This window comes from Nelumbo nucifera, chromosome 3, assembly GCF_055504915.1.
Source record: "Nelumbo nucifera cultivar China Antique chromosome 3, China Antique-T2T, whole genome shotgun sequence".
Lineage (NCBI taxonomy): Eukaryota > Viridiplantae > Streptophyta > Magnoliopsida > Proteales > Nelumbonaceae > Nelumbo > Nelumbo nucifera.
Window position 1 is genome coordinate 33,961,257 of NC_142651.1, and position 18,357 is coordinate 33,979,613.

The 18,357-nt window shown below is 36.1% G+C and overlaps 2 protein-coding genes across 7 annotated transcripts; both read left to right on the forward strand.

Moving 5' to 3' along the window:
- Positions 1-188: 188 nt before the first annotated feature.
- LOC104592315 (uncharacterized) lies at positions 189-9,935 on the forward strand. Of its 2 annotated transcripts, none has more exons than XM_010251625.3 (22): positions 189-354; positions 435-483; positions 574-725; positions 1,263-1,349; positions 1,424-1,561; positions 1,678-1,803; positions 1,912-2,013; positions 2,124-2,243; positions 2,351-2,461; positions 2,854-2,982; positions 3,106-3,207; positions 5,048-5,101; positions 5,386-5,469; positions 5,726-5,821; positions 6,527-6,616; positions 6,710-6,801; positions 6,898-7,015; positions 7,914-8,002; positions 8,084-8,174; positions 8,251-8,342; positions 8,630-8,919; positions 9,665-9,935. In XM_010251625.3, exons 1-22 carry the CDS (start codon positions 322-324, stop codon positions 9,691-9,693), a joined length of 2,274 nt encoding a protein of 757 aa, XP_010249927.1. In that variant the 5' UTR covers positions 189-321; the 3' UTR covers positions 9,694-9,935. The 2 variants fall into 2 exon arrangements, with proteins under 2 accessions (XP_010249927.1, XP_010249935.1); XM_010251633.3 differs by having other exon boundaries at positions 2,857-2,982.
- Positions 9,936-12,943: 3,008 nt separating this feature from the next.
- Positions 12,944-17,168, forward strand: LOC104592330 (FACT complex subunit SPT16-like). Of its 5 annotated transcripts, none has more exons than XM_019197041.2 (3): positions 12,944-13,084; positions 13,347-14,270; positions 17,153-17,168. In XM_019197041.2, exon 2 carries the CDS (start codon positions 13,387-13,389, stop codon positions 14,236-14,238), a length of 852 nt encoding a protein of 283 aa, XP_019052586.1. In that variant the 5' UTR covers positions 12,944-13,084; positions 13,347-13,386; the 3' UTR covers positions 14,239-14,270; positions 17,153-17,168. The 5 variants fall into 5 exon arrangements, with proteins under 5 accessions (XP_019052586.1, XP_010249964.1, XP_010249973.1 ...); XM_010251662.3 differs by lacking the exon at positions 17,153-17,168 and adding an exon at positions 16,421-16,558; XM_010251671.3 differs by lacking the exon at positions 17,153-17,168 and adding an exon at positions 15,108-15,125.
- The last annotated feature ends 1,189 nt before the right edge of the window (positions 17,169-18,357 follow it).

Genomic DNA, 18,357 nt, shown 5'->3' on the forward strand with positions numbered 1-18,357 from the left:
CCAAGTGATATAAATATTTAGCCCACAAAAAAAAAGTAATATAAATATCTAAAGAGTAAGCCACGTTATTATTAGTAATGGGTCGGCCTAGATTGAACCACATTGAACCGCTGTGCGCCGAGCCATCGTCAAGTGACTCGAGACAATTGAAACATTTCGTGGCTTTTCGAACCCTAAAATAACGTCGCGTCGTCGCCCTGTATATAAAATGGTAACCTGCGTTCACTTCACTCTCCTCTATTCGTAAAACCCTAAAAAAGTTTGTAGGGTTTTTGCAGTTCTCTCATCTGAACCTTCAGTCCACATCGTCCTTTCTACACCATGGGCAAATCCAGCAAGAAGTCTGCGACTCAAGTGCGTATATCTCTTTTTCATTCGTTTTCATTGCTTTTGTTTCGCAAATTCGTGACTGTTAATGTTGTGATTCCATGCAGGTCGCTCCGGCAGCTGTTGTTGCTGCACCATCAAAGTCAGCGAAGAAAGGTTTGGAAGAACCTATCTGCTTACCACTTCGGATTTGATTGTTTTTCTGGTTTAAACCTAAAGTGGGTGTTCGGTTGCTCTTGTTTATAGGGAAGAGGGATGCAGAAGAATCTTTGGAGAATCAGGCGAGTGTTAAGAAGCAGAAGATAGAGGCGCTTCAGAAACAGAAGAGTGGGATTAAAACAAAGAAGAAGAAAGAGGAAACCCGTAGTTCTTCTGAGTCCGAAGATGAGAAGCCAAAGGTCTGGTTTGTGCTGCCTATGTTTTCTTGGTTTTCATTTCCGTTATTCATTATATGCTTCATTAAGTAGTATTTGGACCGGAGAAGGTTTTGTTCTTTTGCCACCTGTAGAACAATAGAATAGAGCACAGACATGCTTAATTAAGGAATAAAGGCCGATAAAACAGGGGCAATAAAATAGCACAAAGACGCATTTTTAAGCGCAGGTTGCTCTTTAGCTTCATAAAAGAGTTTCTATGTGATACTTCACCAAAGCTTGGCGTTGCCTCACCTTTCTCTCTCTTTCACTCTCCCCCTACCCCCACACGAACCAGATCTTGTTCCATAATTGTGTCGAATAACGCATTTATCATCTTTATGTATGTACTTTCTATCTAGTATTTTGCATGTTGCCTTACAGACTTAGATACTTGGTCTGTTTTATTAGAGTTGAATAGTTGATGCCTAAAATATTTTTTGACTAGATATGTGGTATGTAAGTCATCTGTGCTTTTGTTGACTGTGATTGATTACGTTATTCATAAATTTGTAATTTTAGGCTAAGGTAGCACTACCAAAGAAGGGCAGTGAAGCAGTGAAGCCAGCTGCTAAAGAATCCAGTAGTGAAGAATCCTCTTCTGATGAGGTGAGCTTGATATTTAACCAACTTTGTTGGTTCTATAAATGTTTGCGGTGTTTTTTTAACTTTTGATGTTTCAGGAGCCTGTTGTGAAAGCTGCTGTACCTACCAAAAAGCAGCCGCCCTCTGTTGCTAAGAATGGCCCTGTTGGAAAACCTGCTAAGAAAGGAAAACCAGCCAGCAGTTCTGAATCTTCTTCTGATGATAGTGATGAGGAAGTGGGTATTCAGTTATAGTGCTTTGTCCTATGATCATGAATAGTTTATTGATCAGAGAATATATATTCATTTTTGTTTTACATCTGTTTTGAGTATATATAACCCTGTGTACGCAGGACCCTAAAACCAAGGGTAAAAAACTGCCAGTTGCTGCTAGTAAGAATGGTTCTGCTGTAGTTACCAAGAAAAAAGATGAATCAAGTGATGATTCTGATTCAGACAGCAGCTCAGATGAAGATGATGTGAGTAATTAGTTGTTGACTTGTGATGTTCTATTTCACAGTTCGTGGGGGATACATAACATTATTATCTGAAAGATTTTAATACCAATCACTTATCATCATGTGCAGAAGCCTGCAGCAAAGAAACTGCCAGCTGCTGCTGCAGTTCCCAAGAAGAAAGATGAATCAAGTGATGATTCTGATTCAGATAGCAGCTCAGATGAAGATGTTGTGAGTGATTATTTGTTGATTTATGTTGCTCTACTTAAGTGTTCATGGGGGGAATTCATGACATTATCGTCAAGAAATTTATACAACTTATCACTTATTATCATTTACAGAAACCATCAGCAAAGAAACAGCCTGCTGCTGCTGCAAAGAATGGATCTGCTGCAGTTCCCAAGAAGAAGGTGGAATCAAGTGACAGCTCAGATTCAGATGATAGCTCAGATGAAGATGATGTGAGTGATTATTTGTTGTTTTATGTTTCTCTACTTCAGTGTTCATGGGGGAATTCATGGCATGATTGTCAAGAAATTTATCACTGATCACTTATTATCATGTACAGAAACCATCAGCAAAGAAACTGCCTGCTGCAAAGAATGGCTCTACTGCAGTTCCCAAGAAGGTGGAATCAAGTGACAGCTCAGATTCAGATGATAGCTCAGATGAGGATGATGTGAGTATTGGGGTTACCATTTCAAAAAATGTTCTTGTTTTGCTGAGTTTTAACATTTTTTAATGTAAAAAAAGAGTTCTTGGTTTTATTCTTTTACAAAAGAAAATAATAATGTTCATAAATCTCTATTCCATGTGATGGTCATTGTGCATGCTGTTAGGGGAATTTGCTTCATTTCAATTTATTGTTGCTTTTGGTTTCATTGTTTTGTACAGTCATTATCCATTGTTTTTCAAGTGACAGCTTAGTTTTATTTCTTTTGACTTCTTAATCATGGATGATAGCCAATATGCCTGCTGCAAAAGTTCACTGTATTTCACTTAACTTTGGCATTTTATTTGATTAGTTTATTCTGTATACTCGATGACTATATTTCTGGCATATGATACTAGAAGGTTGCTGCAAAAGCTTCAGCTAGTTCTAAGAAACCAGTACCAGCAAAAAATGCCCCTGGGCCAGCATCCAAGAAAAAAGAAGAATCTAGTGAAGACTCGTCAGAAAGTGAATCTTCAGAAGATGAGGTAAGTGTAGTGTTTATTGTTGTTTATCTCAAGGATGAGAATAAAGCTTGTGTCTGTGAAAAGTACCACAATTTTTTCCGGTTGGATTATTTGCTTTTGTGTAATGCTCTTATCTTGGTTCAGGAAAATGCCAAACCTGTTGTTCCTACTGGAGTAAAGGTTGCACCAACAAAAAAGAAAGAAGAATCAAGTGATGGTTCTGAAAGCGAATCTGATGAGGATGATGTGAGCCTTCACCCTTGAAAACATTGTGGCCGTGTTGGGATGTAGAAATTATTGCTACAATTATAACTTTGCACTGCCATGAATTTTGTCTGTTTTGAGTAGCATTTACATGGATCCATGTGGGCTGGGACATGACTAATTCTGTATTATCTCAGTTCAGTGATTTGGTTAGATTTCTTATCGGAAGAGGCCCTTCTTTTTTTAATGATGGTGTAGTTTAAGTGTTACCTAGATATTGACCAGGTGTCTCCTTAAGGCACTTTGGAGGCATTGTTACCCAGGCATCCAACTAGGTATGCAGCACTGATACAAACATTTTAGTAGGGGTGGACAAGGAGTTATTCTCCTTTTTTATATAGATGGAGATGGGTGATTGAAAAGATGACTGTTAAAAATAATGTTTTTGTTGGTAAAGCCATACTAGGTAAAAATAATGTTATAGGAGAGCCAACTAGGTAAAGCCATACCATAGTAAACAGTATCATTTTTCCATTGTTGTAAGTCCTGTTGCTTCTTTTTGTCTTGTTGTCTTATACCTGCTTATTGATAACGGGGAGTTTTATTCGTTGTAAGTGGAGATCCCTTCAATATAGAAAGTCTATAATGGTGGTTATTGTTCTGATGATAATATCAACCCCTTGAAAATGAGAAATTTGTTGGAAGTTTTTGAATTTTATGTTCGTTTACTGCAACACCATAATATAATGATTCATAAAACGTGTAAATATTAAACCTTGGGTATAACTAGTAATATTTTTGACATAATTGAACATACTTTAAAAATTTGTATCAGTATAAATTGATGTGACGCTGTTTATCAAAAAAGTGATATAATCCTTTTGAAATGATATACTATTGTAAGTTAATTTCATTCTCAACATAGAATAAAGTTAAGGGTTAAATTTATTATTAGATACTACAAGTGACATGAATATTGTCCAATGGTACCTGTTATTGATATTTAGGTTGTAAATATTATTTTGTTATGGGATAGGCATATGGCATAGGGTTGCTTGTGTCACTTCAGTTGATGTTTTTTATGATAATTGGCACTTCAATCAATGTCGTACTTAAAAATTATATTTTATATCCCAAACTTGTTAGTGATGGAACAGACATCATACTCTGGTAGAAAAGAGCCGGAAGATGCTATCTGGCTACTCAGAGCCTCATTATTTTCTGATCATTCATCTCTGCAGTCCTTTGTTTTCTCTTCTCATCATCATCATACAATTATAAAAAATACTACATTATTATTCTTTATTTAATATAAAAGTTATTATTTACATAGAGATATTTTCTTAATGTTATTTTATTGTTTATCCTGTTTTTCAGGTATAAAACTGGAAGCATCACTGATGTAGCTGAACAATAATTTGTAGAAACCTATAGTATGAAGAAAAGAATCACTAATAATGATAAGCTCAAAAGTATATTAAAAGAAATTATTTGGATAATACTAAATAAAACTTGTTGAAAACAATGTAAAAGATATTGAAGCACCACATGATATGTTGAGATGTATTTCTGTATTTTTTTATCTTAGTGTACCTGTGAAAATAAAATGTTAAGAAATGTCATTTTTTTAAACATGGACTTGTCAGTGTTTTGTATGACATTGTAAGTTAATTGATGTACTTGTACAGATATATAACAATCATGATATTTTGAATCAAAGTTGATATGAATGTATGCTTGTAATCACTGTCTGTATATCATCAAAATGTACACCAATTGTTTTCGAGGATAAACCATAAAATTATCTGTGGTTGTGCTGTATTTAGTTTTTTCTGTTTTATTGTGTTTGATTTTTAATCATGATTGTGATATTTTGATCCAGGCTCCCCCATCCAAGAAGGTTGTCCCTACAAAAAGACTTGCAAGCACCAAACAGGTGACCCACCTCTTTGAATTCTCCAACTTGATCTCTCTTTGATTTTGTTACATGCATTACTCCTTCATAATCACTATATAAACATCCCATGTGGCTGAGGATAATAATATGGCTTTGGCCTTTTATTGTGGCATGATATTTATTTTCTTGATGAATTCTAATGTGATCTGTTCATTGTTTTGTACATCATGTTGCATTTTCTGTATTGACATATCAAATTCTTGGTTATTGCTGGATGTTGATGCTGAAAAGTGGTATTTTCCATATTTTTACTTGACACAAAGGTTGATGCCAAGAAGGATGAGAGTGAGGATGATGAAAGCTCCGAGAGTGATGAAGAGCCTCAAAAGAAAAAGCTGAAAGCCCCGGTATATATTTATGATCATTACTCATTATGGTTTTCTTTTTTGTTTCTTTTTACTTCTCTTGGAGTTAATTTTCTATTATGACTTGTATGGAGCAGCCTTCTGTTTCTGCAAATATTGGAAAGCCTAAAAAAAGAACATGTTTAAGCTAACCAATGGACAATATGTTGGAATACTCACTTAACTACTTGTTCTTTTAACTCGCTTTCATTTTAACTTTTGAAAAATTTTCCACTGATTAAACCTTGTTGCTTAGCAGTCTACCAAGGTATCAAAGGAGAGTAGCAGTTCTGAAGAGGAGTCATCTGAGGAGGAAAGTGAGGAGGAGCAAGACACCAAAACTCCAAAGAAAAATGTAAGTGGTTCCCAGGAAAACATTATTTGCTCATGTATTTTTTAAGTAAGCTATTGCTAGTGAATTATTGCATTGTTAAATTGTAAAGGAAAATTTATTTGGGCATGAGTGGGATTGTATCTACTGGATAATATTCCATGTGGTATGACAAGATATGATATCAAGGTTGCCAAAGGATCTTCAGTTAAAAAGAACGTTCTTTATTTTTCTTGTGCAGAATGTGTACTTTTAGTCCCTGTATTTTGCATTCTATTATCTCTCTATCTCCTAATTGCTTATGGAAACACATAGATTCTATTTTTAATTAAAAAAATTAACCATTGATACCTCTTTGAATGTACGGATCAGGTAGTGTGTGCTGGCTGAAGGTAGCAACTCATTGTGATTATCATTTAAGAGCTAGATTCTAAATATATGCAGTTGGCTACATCAATCCTGTTTTGAACCCTTATGTTTTGTTTAATGCCATATCTATTGCTATATTAGCAACTAGTAAATGAAAAATGCCTTATCAGTTTGGATTTGCACTTCTGTGATAAAGGGCTTTCTGTAATTTAGGTGCCATTTCTTAGTTGTTTTGGGAAATGAGTTCCAATTATGCAATTTTCTAAAATTTGCTCACAAAATGGAAGGTTTTCCAATTTTGCATGATAGCCTTGATGTCATGTGTTTCTAATTGAATGTATTGTATTGAAATATTTTTAGGCCAAAGAAGACAGTGATGAAGAAATGGTAGATGCTGCCTCACCTAAGGAAAATATTAAGAAAGCTGATGCAAAATCTGCAAAGAAAGCTGTATGCTTTTACTTTGTTTGATTGCTAATTTGATTATTATAATGAACTCTTTCATGCAATGTTTGAACTTTTTTTTTTCTGTATATTGTGCAGCCCAAGACTCCTGCTACACCTCAAGTGCAAAGTACAGGGTCAAAGACATTGTTTGTTGGCAACCTTTCCTTTTCAATAGAACGGGCTGATGTGTAAGCAACCAACTATAACGTACTCTAGGCCTTGGACATTTCACTAGGGTTTCCATGATCTCATTTATGACTTATTCTTCTCTGTTTTTCCTTTAGGGAGGAATTCTTTAAGGATGCTGGGGAAATTGTTGATGTCCGCTTTGCTTCAAATGAAGAAGGGCGGTTCAAGGGATTTGGCCATGTTGAATTTGCAACCGAAGAATCTGCAATGAAGGTAGATGCAATTTAATAGTTATTTCTTGAACTCTCTTACAATGAGGCCATACATCTGCTTCTTACATTGTTGCCTCGGGAATGTTTTTGTTATACTGTTATTAACTTTTGGCGGGTCACTTTAGACAAGGAAACTTCTTTATATCAAGTTAGTGAACGAAATTGCACTTTCACATAAGTTAATGGATACAATCTATTTAAATGAAATGTACCATATAATATTCTAAAATCATGTTTGAGTCTGCACCTACTGAAGTTAGCACAAAACCATAAGATTACAAGAAAATTCTGATTTTCATTGATTCATTCTTTTATTCATCCATCTTAAATGAGCCTTTACAGTGATATGTATAGATGAACACTGAGTCTATTGGTTTTTCCTGATAGTTACTTCTAACAAGTGTATGTTAATACAGAAACACTTGATAAAAATTCTTAATTATTGAAGGAATCTTCATGGTCCCACTTCATCCTGATAAAGTTGCTTGAAGGCCTCTGCCATGGTTGTAGGAATGGGAGGAACTGCTGGAAACTTTTATAATGTTTGCTACTTTAGTTCACATTTCATATCTACTGTTTTGACTTGAGAATCTTGAAGGATGTCAACATGTGCCTTGCTTTGCTACCTGCATGAGAGGACTTGAGTATATGTTGACAATGGCATCTTTTTTTGATTTATGGCATCATTGTATATGCGAGATTAATATCGAAAAATGATAGCTGCCTTCCAATAAGGGCCACAACTGCAACATGTTCATATGCTCAGTCCATGCACTCACTCTGTTGGTGAATTTTCCTTGATTTTTTGATAATTATGGTGCATTTACCTCATTCTATTAATTAATTAATTCTTCTTTAACAAGTTTCATCTTGTTTTTATTAATATTTCCTGTTTGCAGGCTCTTGAGTTAAATGGGCAAGATTTGTTGGGTCGTTCAGTTAGACTTGACTTGGCTCGTGAAAGAAACTCATATACTCCATATAGCGGGTATGGTTTTCCTGTACAATTTTCTCCTTGCCAAAAAATTGATATTATATCGAGTTTCACTGGATCTTTTTAATATTTTAGAAAAGAGAACAGTTCGTACCAGAAGGGAGGGAAAAGCCAAGGCCAGACCATATATGTACGCGGTTTTGATAAATCTGGTGGGGAGGATCAGGTAAAGCCATTCAACATGGTTGTTTCTAGATTTGCTTTTTGGAGCTGTCTTTTACACTCTTGATTGGTGACTGCAGATACGTAGCACCTTGGAAGAACATTTTGGATCTTGTGGAGAGATTACTAGAATGTCCATTCCAAAAGACTTCGACAGTGGTGCTCCCAAGGGGTATGCGCATTTGATTTTCGTTTTATTTGTCTATTGTCCTTTTCCATTAATTATCTTGTAATCTTTTTTGTTGGTTGGTACAAGTAGCTTGAAGGGGACCTTGTTAACCTGAGGTTCATTAAGTGCTTTGAAATCCCTTCCAGAAAAGACTGTTTTGATGCTTTTTGCATTGTTTTCATTTCTTTTGTTTGTCAAAATCAATTTGGAGTTTTGTCTGCTGTTCTTCCTCAAGAATGCCTTTTTTTTTATGTGTTATATTATCTTTTACCATTTTTTTTGTGCTGCAGGATAGCATATATTGAGTTTGGTGACGGTGACAGTTTCTCAAAGGCTCTGGAATTGAACGGAAGTGAACTTGGGGATTATTCCTTGACAGTGGAAGAGGCAAGACCAAGAGGTGACAGTCGTGATGGTGGTGGCAGTGGAAGAGGTGGTGGCGGCAGGAGTGGTGGTAGAGATGGTGGCCGATTTGGTGGCCGACGTGGAGGTGGTCGATCTGGTGGTGGGGGTCGATTTGGAGGTCGTGGCAGGGGACGCGGAACACCAAATAAGCCAAGCTTGGCAGCAGCTGGCACAGGTTAGAGTTTCCATTCCTAGATATTCTTGCCAGATCCTTTTGAACATGAGAACCTTTCACCTGCAGTGTGATGTTTAAGAAAATGTCAAGTCCGATTGGATGTTTGAACCAATGACCTGGTTAGCTTTCAGGTTCCTAGCTGATTGACGGTATTATGGATTGAAGTGAACTGGTGAAACTGTGTGGCCTACCGAGCCTGTTGGGTTGTTTGGTCCGAGTGTGGCAACATTGGATATAAGTTTAGTCCATATTTCTTGAATTGGGAGCTTACAATGTCTGTAAAACTGTTATCCACGACCCATATTCATATTTTATATAAATTGATAATATATATTATCAGTCTGGCACCGCCCGCCCACATAACTCCTATTGTCAGTCCTATATCGTTTTCTTTTGGGGGTCTTCCGTGTCTTTTCTTGTGGTCTTTTGGACTTTTCAAAGCTTGGAAGACCAAATTCTTTATCTATTTACCAACAAAAGGAAGAAAGACCTATGTCCTAGTTTATGTGTGTTCATCTCCAGAACAACGTCTTGCAGCGTAATTTATTTGGAAGGATATTTGTATGTTGATGTTATGGGCTCCCTAACCATTCTTCATACGTGGACTTTGTCTGGGTTGCCATTAGATTTTTAACAGACTGGACGTAACTTTGAAATATTCCTGCTCTTGAGAAATTTTATTACAACTGTTCTATATTTATGCTTTTCAAGTAATGTTCTGAAAATTCTTTCTCTCCAATGCCAGGTAAGAAGACAACGTTCGATGATGAATGAACAAAAAACATGGAGGAGTTTTGGAAGTTGTTTGCCTCCTTTTCAGTTCGTAAACTTGCTAGTTTTGGTCATGGGTTTTTTCGTCTTTTTGGTATATTGCCTTGTAAGGATTTTTACCATGTTTTTGACAATGCCAATTCAAGGCTTATTTTCTCTTGTTGTTGAAGGATTGAATTCAAAATTTATATATAGTACTTATTAGAATTCTTCCATTTTAATGAGATTATTTTTTCCTCAACCAATCATAACCGTTTCCATTGAGACTAGGTGACCATTTTTTCTAATCGACGGAGTTCTTACTTTTTAGTGTTGGTATAAAATTATTAAAGACTCGTAGGGTATGATAATCAAGGCTCAGTTTGGAAGGACTACAAATGCAAGTCTTTCTTTCCGAAAGTGTGCCTAGATTAACAATGCAGAAGTCTTCTGGTATGAAAATATACCAACTTCAGTAACAATAGCTTTTCACTTGGTGCTTACCATGTAAGAATTGGGATTTTGCTCGACACATTGACCTCATAAAACATCTCACCGTGCATTTGGAAAATCTCTACATGAATAGCAAAATCCAGATAAGAGATGTTCCCCTATACCAGCCTCCCACCGTGCTGTGAGGTGTAGATTCAGACCCCAATGCCACCCTCCCGTGATCTTGATATCTAAATATCAGTTTAGTTTGTGCATTTGCCATTTGTTATCTATCCACGTCGGCGGCGTTCATCTGGGTTGATTTATTTATCCATACTAAAGTAGCCCAGGTTAGGGTGACCTAACTCCTAAAACAAGGACTGTGCTGGGAAGTTGGATTAGTGGAGAGCATATGATAAACCTAGTTAAAGATAAATGGCTGAACTCGGGACCAATAATTAACAGGGGACTAAATAGGAATGGACTTAACAATGATCAATTGAATATGAGAGTAAAGGATATTATTGTTATTGACCCTAATATAAGAGTGGAAATAAAGGCAATCCCCATCCAGAGAGCTCAGCCGGAGGACAGGGCAAAATGGAATTCTAAAGATGTACTGTTCCCCTCAACATAAAGTTTTTTGTGGTTAATTTTGAAGGGAAAACTGCCAACGGAAACTCTTCTAAGAGATAGAGGAATGGTAATTGATGGAGACTACAAGGAAGATTTTACGCAATGGTTGGTACTTGGTAGTTGGTAGGAATGGGGGAAACTCAAAAGTGAATGAAGTCCCTTTAATATGGGAAAAGTTATGTTTTCTATTATGGTTCATACAGAAAATTAGATGTAAGAAAGCCTTAAATGCCGTTTGGGAATATTTTAATACAAACGGAAACAGGTGAAAATGTGAAATGTAATCCTCCCATTCAAGGAACGATTAACATCAACTTTGATGCTTCTGTCTCGTCACACGGTTTTGCATTGTTTGGGTGCATTGTCAGATTGTTTTAATTCCTTTAATATATGATTCAGATCATATTTTATGCAATTCACAAATTTTAATTACTAAACAGTTCTTCTTTTGTTATTTTTATTTTTGTAAATTACCAAAAATTTAAAAAATAATTTGTTTGGTTAAAGGATTTTTTCTTACAATCAAAACCATTTGATAAAATATATTTTTTTGGGTTTCTTCATTTTTGGAAGAAAGTCCATGAATCTAGTAACACAAACCATGGTTTTTAAAAACTAATTGGTGACCGAACCGGTTACCGGTTCGAACGGTTGGCCCGTTCTGACAAAAAAAGAATAAAAAAAATTTAAAAAATTGGAAAACGGTCAAAACTGTTCGAACGGTTAACCGGCTAGTTCAGCGGTTTGCTGACCAAAATCAACGGTTTTGGGGAAAAAGTGGTTTTGGAGGAAAATGGAATTAGTGAGGTGACCGGTTCCCGGTTTTCCATTCTGACCGTCCGATTTGGTCTGGTTTTGAAAACCATGATACAAACAAAAGACATCAAAAAATTAACACCTTTGCATCTTAAACACACACACAAAAAAAACAGAAAATTCCATAAAATAAATGAGCCAAAAAATTGACTTTCCAATGAAGCTATCTTAAGTAGCATTTTCAAAGCGGTTCAATCAATGCAGAGAAAGTTTTATTTATATCTAAGTAAAAGAATGGGTCGTTTAATGAAACACTTTATGGATTTACTAAAATCCACCTTATAGTTTGTGTTTTACTAAAAGTTTCCCTATAGTTTGCAATTGGTTTACTTAATTGACCTTCTATTAGATGACAGTGGAGCTTTAATCCTAATTCCCATTTGAATAAATTCAATAAAAAAGAAAAAAAATGAAAATATCATTTTTGCCTCTAGTAAGATACGAATAATTATTCTATTTAGCTCTATTTAGTCAATTTTGTTTTTTGTACGAAAAAGTATTAGGGATATACTTTTGGAATAAATAGCCATAGGACCATGCCCTTGAACATTTTTCACTCAATTTAGGTTATAATGTTACTATTTTCGGATGAAAAAACCAACACTTGTTAATGAAAGGTTGATTAAATAACTAGATTGTAAATTATAAGGGATGCTTTTAATAAAATGAAAACTATAAGATAGATTTAAATAAATTCATGAAATTATAGGGAGTGTTATAGTAAATCATTCTAAAAGAATCTATACTAAAGCATCTAACTCTTCCGTTCTGGACCTCCTCATGGTTCATTTGAGAAGCTCTCAATCTCAATTTGAAAAGAAAAAAAAAAGATATTAAAGTTTACATCTTAAAACAGTTTTCACTTTTGGCAAAAAAACTAAAAGATAAAAGTTACATTTCTTCCGTGCCAATAAGACTGCAAAGAGATTAAAGTTTAATCGAATAGTTCGAATCGAATTCAATTCGACTCAATTTAATTCTAATCAGATTTGACCAATAAAATTCTTCACCCAAACTTTGCTCTCTCTATTTCTATAATCTGCTAGGATCCGGTATGAATGTATGTATACGTATAAATTTTCATTATTAAAATTCTGCATAATTGATTGGGATTTGAGATTTAGATAAATCCAGTTTTTATTTTATATTTAACTTTGCAAACTTTTGTTAATTGTAACCATATTTACTGATATTCTAACCGACAGTTACTAGATGATTGGTTACGAGTTGGTTTAGGTACCATACCTTTTTCGGTACCATAGTGGACTGGATTGGGTTGATTAAACGATTTATTTACTTGAGGACAAAATAATAAATAATTCACCACCATGAATCGTAACTGTAATTCTAATTTCTAAATTACGGCCGGTGCGGCGTGTTATTTATTTGGCGCGTTTTGCGTACCAACCCAAATCTCCTGCTTCTGTGAGGAATGTCGGATATGGATTCCCAACCCCCAAGCAAGTTTTGAGTCTTCTCAGGAACGTAAGATGAGATTCTAAGTTCTAACCCCCTCCAATTTCCAAAACAGGTTAGAAAGCTCTGCCCTTTTCTTCTCCCCACTTCAAAGATTAATACCTGTTTTTTTTTCCTCCTGGTGGAGTTTTCTGGGTTTCATGTTCATCTTTAATTTCTTGTTTTCTTTCTTTTGTTTTTAATCCTTACCCTTTTTCTGTCTTTAAAATCTGACCCTAACCCTAATTGAAGAAGAAGAATAGGAGGAAATATTTAGTTGTTTCATGTTTGTTTTTTGATACTACTTGTGGGCGTAATTGAAGTTTTCAAATTTGCAGCAGAAACCCATTACCATGAGGGGATTCTAAGCAACACAGCATGAACCTGAGAGCATTCAAGAAGAGATTGAGGTTATTTTACTCGAGCTGGAAGGAAAGAAACGGATCTCTATGGTGTGATTCCAACGTTCTTTTGCTCTGCACACCCCCTCCACCCGCCGACGGTTCCCCTTCCGCCGCCCTTTCCCATCCAGTAACCTCCGCCTTCTACGTCTGGCTTCTCGGCCATGACTTCCCCGACACGATTGCTGTCTTCACGTACAACGGAATCTACTTCGTGTGCACCAAGAAGAAGGCATCCCTCCTCAAGAAACTGGTGCCTACTGCCATGGAAGCTGAGAATGTCGTAATCGCGATCCATGAGAAGGTCAGTAAAGATAATGGGTATGCGTTGATGGATGAGATTTTACAGGCGGTGAGGGATCGATTCAAGTCGACGTTGCCGCCTTTTCCGGCCAAGTATAATTCCGAGAGTGACGGTAACCGTCCTTTTGTCATTGGGTTGGCCGAGGGAGAGTTTCCGAGATCAAAGCTTTTATGGACGTGGAGCAGGAAGGCCGAGACGGATGAATGTAGAACAGTGTATGTAAACAGTGCTCTGTCCAGGTTGTTTGGAGTCAAGGCTGATAAAGCATTGAATGTTGATCTTCATATGAAGGCTCTACCGAAGGGAGTAGAAGAGGCCTTATTGTTGGATGATGAGAGAAGGACTGCTGAGGATCTATCAGAAAAAACAATAAAGTCTGAAAAGGAGGCGGAAGAAGCAAAAATAAGCAAACAAGATTGTAATACACAATTGTCAATTAGTCTGCCTCGGAAAAACGAGAGAGCTGATGCACTTGTTGAGTCTACCTTGGATTTTGATGACACGGGCGATTGGGTTGTGGTTTAATTTGATTTGGAGGAATATGCATAGAGAGGAAGGTTAGTTGGCTTCTTATCTTTGTATAGATTTATTTTGCCTTTAATTGATGTTATCTCTCTTCTTTCTTATCTTTTTATTTGATAGTTATTGTAAATCAGTAATAAGAGAAAAAAAAAGGAAATGTTTATACTGATAGATTGTTCTCAACTCATCATTCTTTAGCTCTTGGATGTTCTCTCTCTTCTTTTTTTCCCTCTACCCTTTATGTGTTGTGGGCAAGCAAATTCTGTTACCAAAACGAGAGAATTACAATTATGAGATACTGACATGAAGCCGAAGGATCATTATATTTTGGCTGTTTATGATGAAAAGTTGTATTTTGGTTACAAGATGAATCATTAAATTAATTAGTAACTATTCAAAGATGAAGTCAACAAATATTTGACTGCTAGTCACCAGCCTTTTCCATGGTCCCTGGGAGGTGTTCCAATAGCCTTTATTGCATTCTCTGAGCCACTTTATATAGTTGCCTGTTGCTTGCTATAGTCAAGGTTCAGAACATTGCAATAGGTGTGTATCATACAGTACGTATTGGTTTTTGAACCCACTAAAACACTATTCACCATGAGTTAGGGGATTTCTAATGTTTAACTGTTGGAACACCTCCTAATGTACCTATTTGTGAAATACTGAGATGAACAAATGAAAAAAGAGCATTGCCCATGGAAGCTCACGATATGCAATTTTTGCGTATCATAAGTAGTGATGCTTTGAACCATGGCTATAGTGCCACAAAGAGGAGCTCTTGAACAGCTCCAGAAGCGGCCCAAGCTTGACAATGCAGGTTTTTAGACATTTAGTTATCTTCTTTTATGGTGGTGTTATCTTCTTTTCAGATGTTCAATGGAAGTTCCTACTCTCTTTTCTTAACCAAATGGATAGCGTCTACTAAGCTTAATTTGCAGAGACTGAATGACTGATCAAGTACATATCAGGGATGCTTTCCTTAATTTAGTACCAGAGAATAGTAGCTTTTATTTTGTTGTTTATTATTATCACTTTTGTGAACCAGGGCGCATTAGCTAAATGTAGTTCAATGGGGCCTATGCTTTTTATTCTTCTTTTTGGGGGGTGTTGGTTAGATAAGAGGTGTATGGACTACATATTGTAGTTGAAAGGAAACTGTTTAGAATTCATATGCAAATGCTTCAACTAGTATCCAGATATTCTAACTACATACTCCAAAAGAAGAGAACTGCATATTAATTATTTTCTTGTAGATCTTCTAATCTACATATTCTGGTTGGGTGACTTAACCATTACATTCATTAAATTTTTCTAGAGAGTCAAGTAAATCTAGTCATGTGATTGTTTGAATTTGTTCTTTAGAAGAGTTCTGGTTGGACTCCATCTAGGTGATGTAGAAGGGCCTCTTCTACAAGCACCTAGATTATCTCTTTGCAAAGTACCTAGACCATTAGGGTGTGTATGGATCTCATGGACTTTGATGGTAAGATGAAGTGGAACAGAAAAAATGTAAATTGCTTGTCTATATCCACCTCAGTTTCCCATGATGCTCTTCAACATTGGTAATGAGGGCTGCAAGAGGAACACAACCAGAGCTGGTAGACTCAGTCTGCTAATAATTGGAAAGCTCATCATAGAAGTCGATTTTCCTGTCAGGACCTGCGATAAGGGCTCCAAAAATAATTTTAGGGTTTTACTCTTTGCATATGTGAAACATCTCTAACCTTCAATACATCCCACCACCAAATGAAGAAGAGACTTCAAAGCAATAGAAGCACATCTATGGTGAACTTTTACTGGGTTAGTTATTCCATAACTAAATAGCTCATAGATTTGCCAGGTTATTTTCCAAGAATGTAATCTGCCTGAGGTTGCAATAATTAGTGCACACAGATCAAAGAATCCCACAAGATGAAAATGTTGAAAACATAATTACTTAAATCAGTAGGATGTTAACTTAATCCATTGGTTGAATTCTATGCCTCTGAAAGCTCTATTTTCTTCTGATTCCTTGTAAAATCTGATCATTAGCATACTCTTTTAATAAACTTGAGGGTTTTCTGTTGTTGAAAGAAGGCCCATGCCCCCAGGCCTTTATGCAATGCTACAACATTGTCTTAAGCTAATACTCGTTTAAATTCATAATTCTGGAATTCTTTCTCAATGTGTCACTTTACCACAGAACTAGGATTGGGCAATTACTACCTGTGATCAAGCAAACTTCAGCATCTCCTGAAGTTTTATTATGCCACCTGGGCATTTAATCTCAGCATTTGCTGAAGAAAGATGTTCAGAGTGGATCAGAAGAAACTGATAAAAAAAGAGTAGACCAGAAGACCGAATGCCAGCTGATGGGATGTATTGCATTTCATTTAAATTATGGAACTGAAACAGGAACTCCAATAAACAAAATCAATAAAGAGCATCTTCCATGGGATGTATTGCATTTCATTCCATCTCGGCTTTAACTGGTTGTTATCGAACTGGTTTGAATATGAACATGCAGTCCAAATATCGATCTGGTGGGCAACTCATGGTTGGAACTTTATGTAATTTATATTGGCGTTTTTATTTCTTTAATACTTTTTGATTATTCATTTCATGTGCTGTATGTAATTTATATGAACTTGTAAAATTCATTAGGAATTGTAGACTGATGAAAAATCAAATATCAGTTGCATCAAATATATCCTTTATTAATGGAGTGGGCCCAATACATGTGATCTGAACAATTATTAAGAGGAGGTCGGCTTTTAAACATTGAATGTATGTTTTTCTATGTACAATGCATTGTTCATCACTCATCCGTGGCATCTGACTTGTTTGAGCATTGGCCTAAATGGATTGGATTGGTGGAAATTAGTCTCTGTTTGGATAACCTTTTGATTTTTAGCTTTCTGCTGTGGTGAACAAGATTGAGCCAGAAAGTAAAATCACAAAGCCTTGAGGGATTTGTGAGGGATGAATCTTTGGTTGAGATGCTTTGGAGAAGCTACTAAAAGAAGCCTCTAAGGGAAAGGCAATTTTCAGTTTTTTACCAAACATTACCTACACAGGCTGTCCAGATGGGGCCCATCTTGCAAAAGGCAAAAGCCAGTAAGCCACCATGGAAAGCCCTCCTAAACGGACACTACATTTTACATTGGGCCTTTGTGCTTTAGGGCTATAAATCTTTTGTATCCATTCCATGGGTATTGCAAGTTTCAATTTTGTATTCATCTGTATTTGTCAATATAAAACCAATGTGCATTTGAATGTTGGGTGAATATTAGTTTATGTACATCCAGACTCAACTAATGCTTGTTAAAAATCAAGACTAAAGGGACATCTTATTATTGATAATTGCAAAGATCAAAAGATGGTTAAATGTGACCAAGAAATTAAGAACAATTAGTTTTAAAATAATAGAACATGTACAATGTAACACAGAATTAATTCCAGACAAAATGGTGAGATTTAAGCACAGAGGAAGGGCAGACCTATAGAAGACTGCCCTTTTCTCTCTTCACATCTCATTGAACAAATAAAAGCATGGACTAGGCTCAAGTATATGAAGTAGCGAATCAGGAAACGGGATGCCAATATAACAAATTATGACCACTGAACTGGCAACTGTTTCAGTGCTATTTCAGCAAATTCATCCGTTCCTACACCATCTAATTTGTAAGTAGTCGAGTGTAAGAGATGGTAATCAGTCCTCCCTCCATAAGCGAGATATGATAAGAAGATTAGTATGAATTTGTGGGATCTGAGCTTAGGCTGATTTTTCATTTTTGGCCTACGATATGTGGTTGGTTCCACCAGTATGGTGGTCCAAACCCAAAGGCAATGCCATTTAAATTCATGAAGTTCACGGTTCGGAATTCTGAAGCAGGAGTTACAAAAGCTTTTAGTTGTTTGACTTTAACCTGCTGCATCAGAGGGTGGAGATCTCAGTGATGTTTCAATGTCCCCATCGATGCTGCTATACCCATACCCTTGTTCTGTTTCTTTTCCGAATCTATGCAGGCATCATTTCAAAATAATCGATCTATTATTTGTTCTTAATTCATTCAAGCTCTGAATCCTTCCCTGTAGTTTTTCTTTTCTGTAATCTGAAAATTTAAAGCAAATAATCTA

Bases quoted from the DNA above. Each gene is read 5' to 3' on its own strand.
- LOC104592315 (XM_010251625.3), top strand. From the start codon at position 322: ATGGGCAAATCCAGCAAGAAGTCTGCGACTCAA. The intron at 7,016-7,913 runs GTAGATGCAATT...TCCTGTTTGCAG, and splicing joins CCGAAGAATCTGCAATGAAG to GCTCTTGAGTTAAATGGGCA. The intron at 8,003-8,083 runs GTATGGTTTTCC...TTAATATTTTAG, and splicing joins TCATATACTCCATATAGCGG to AAAAGAGAACAGTTCGTACC.
- LOC104592330 (XM_019197041.2), top strand. From the start codon at position 13,387: ATGAACCTGAGAGCATTCAAGAAGAGATTGAGGTTATTTTACTCGAGC.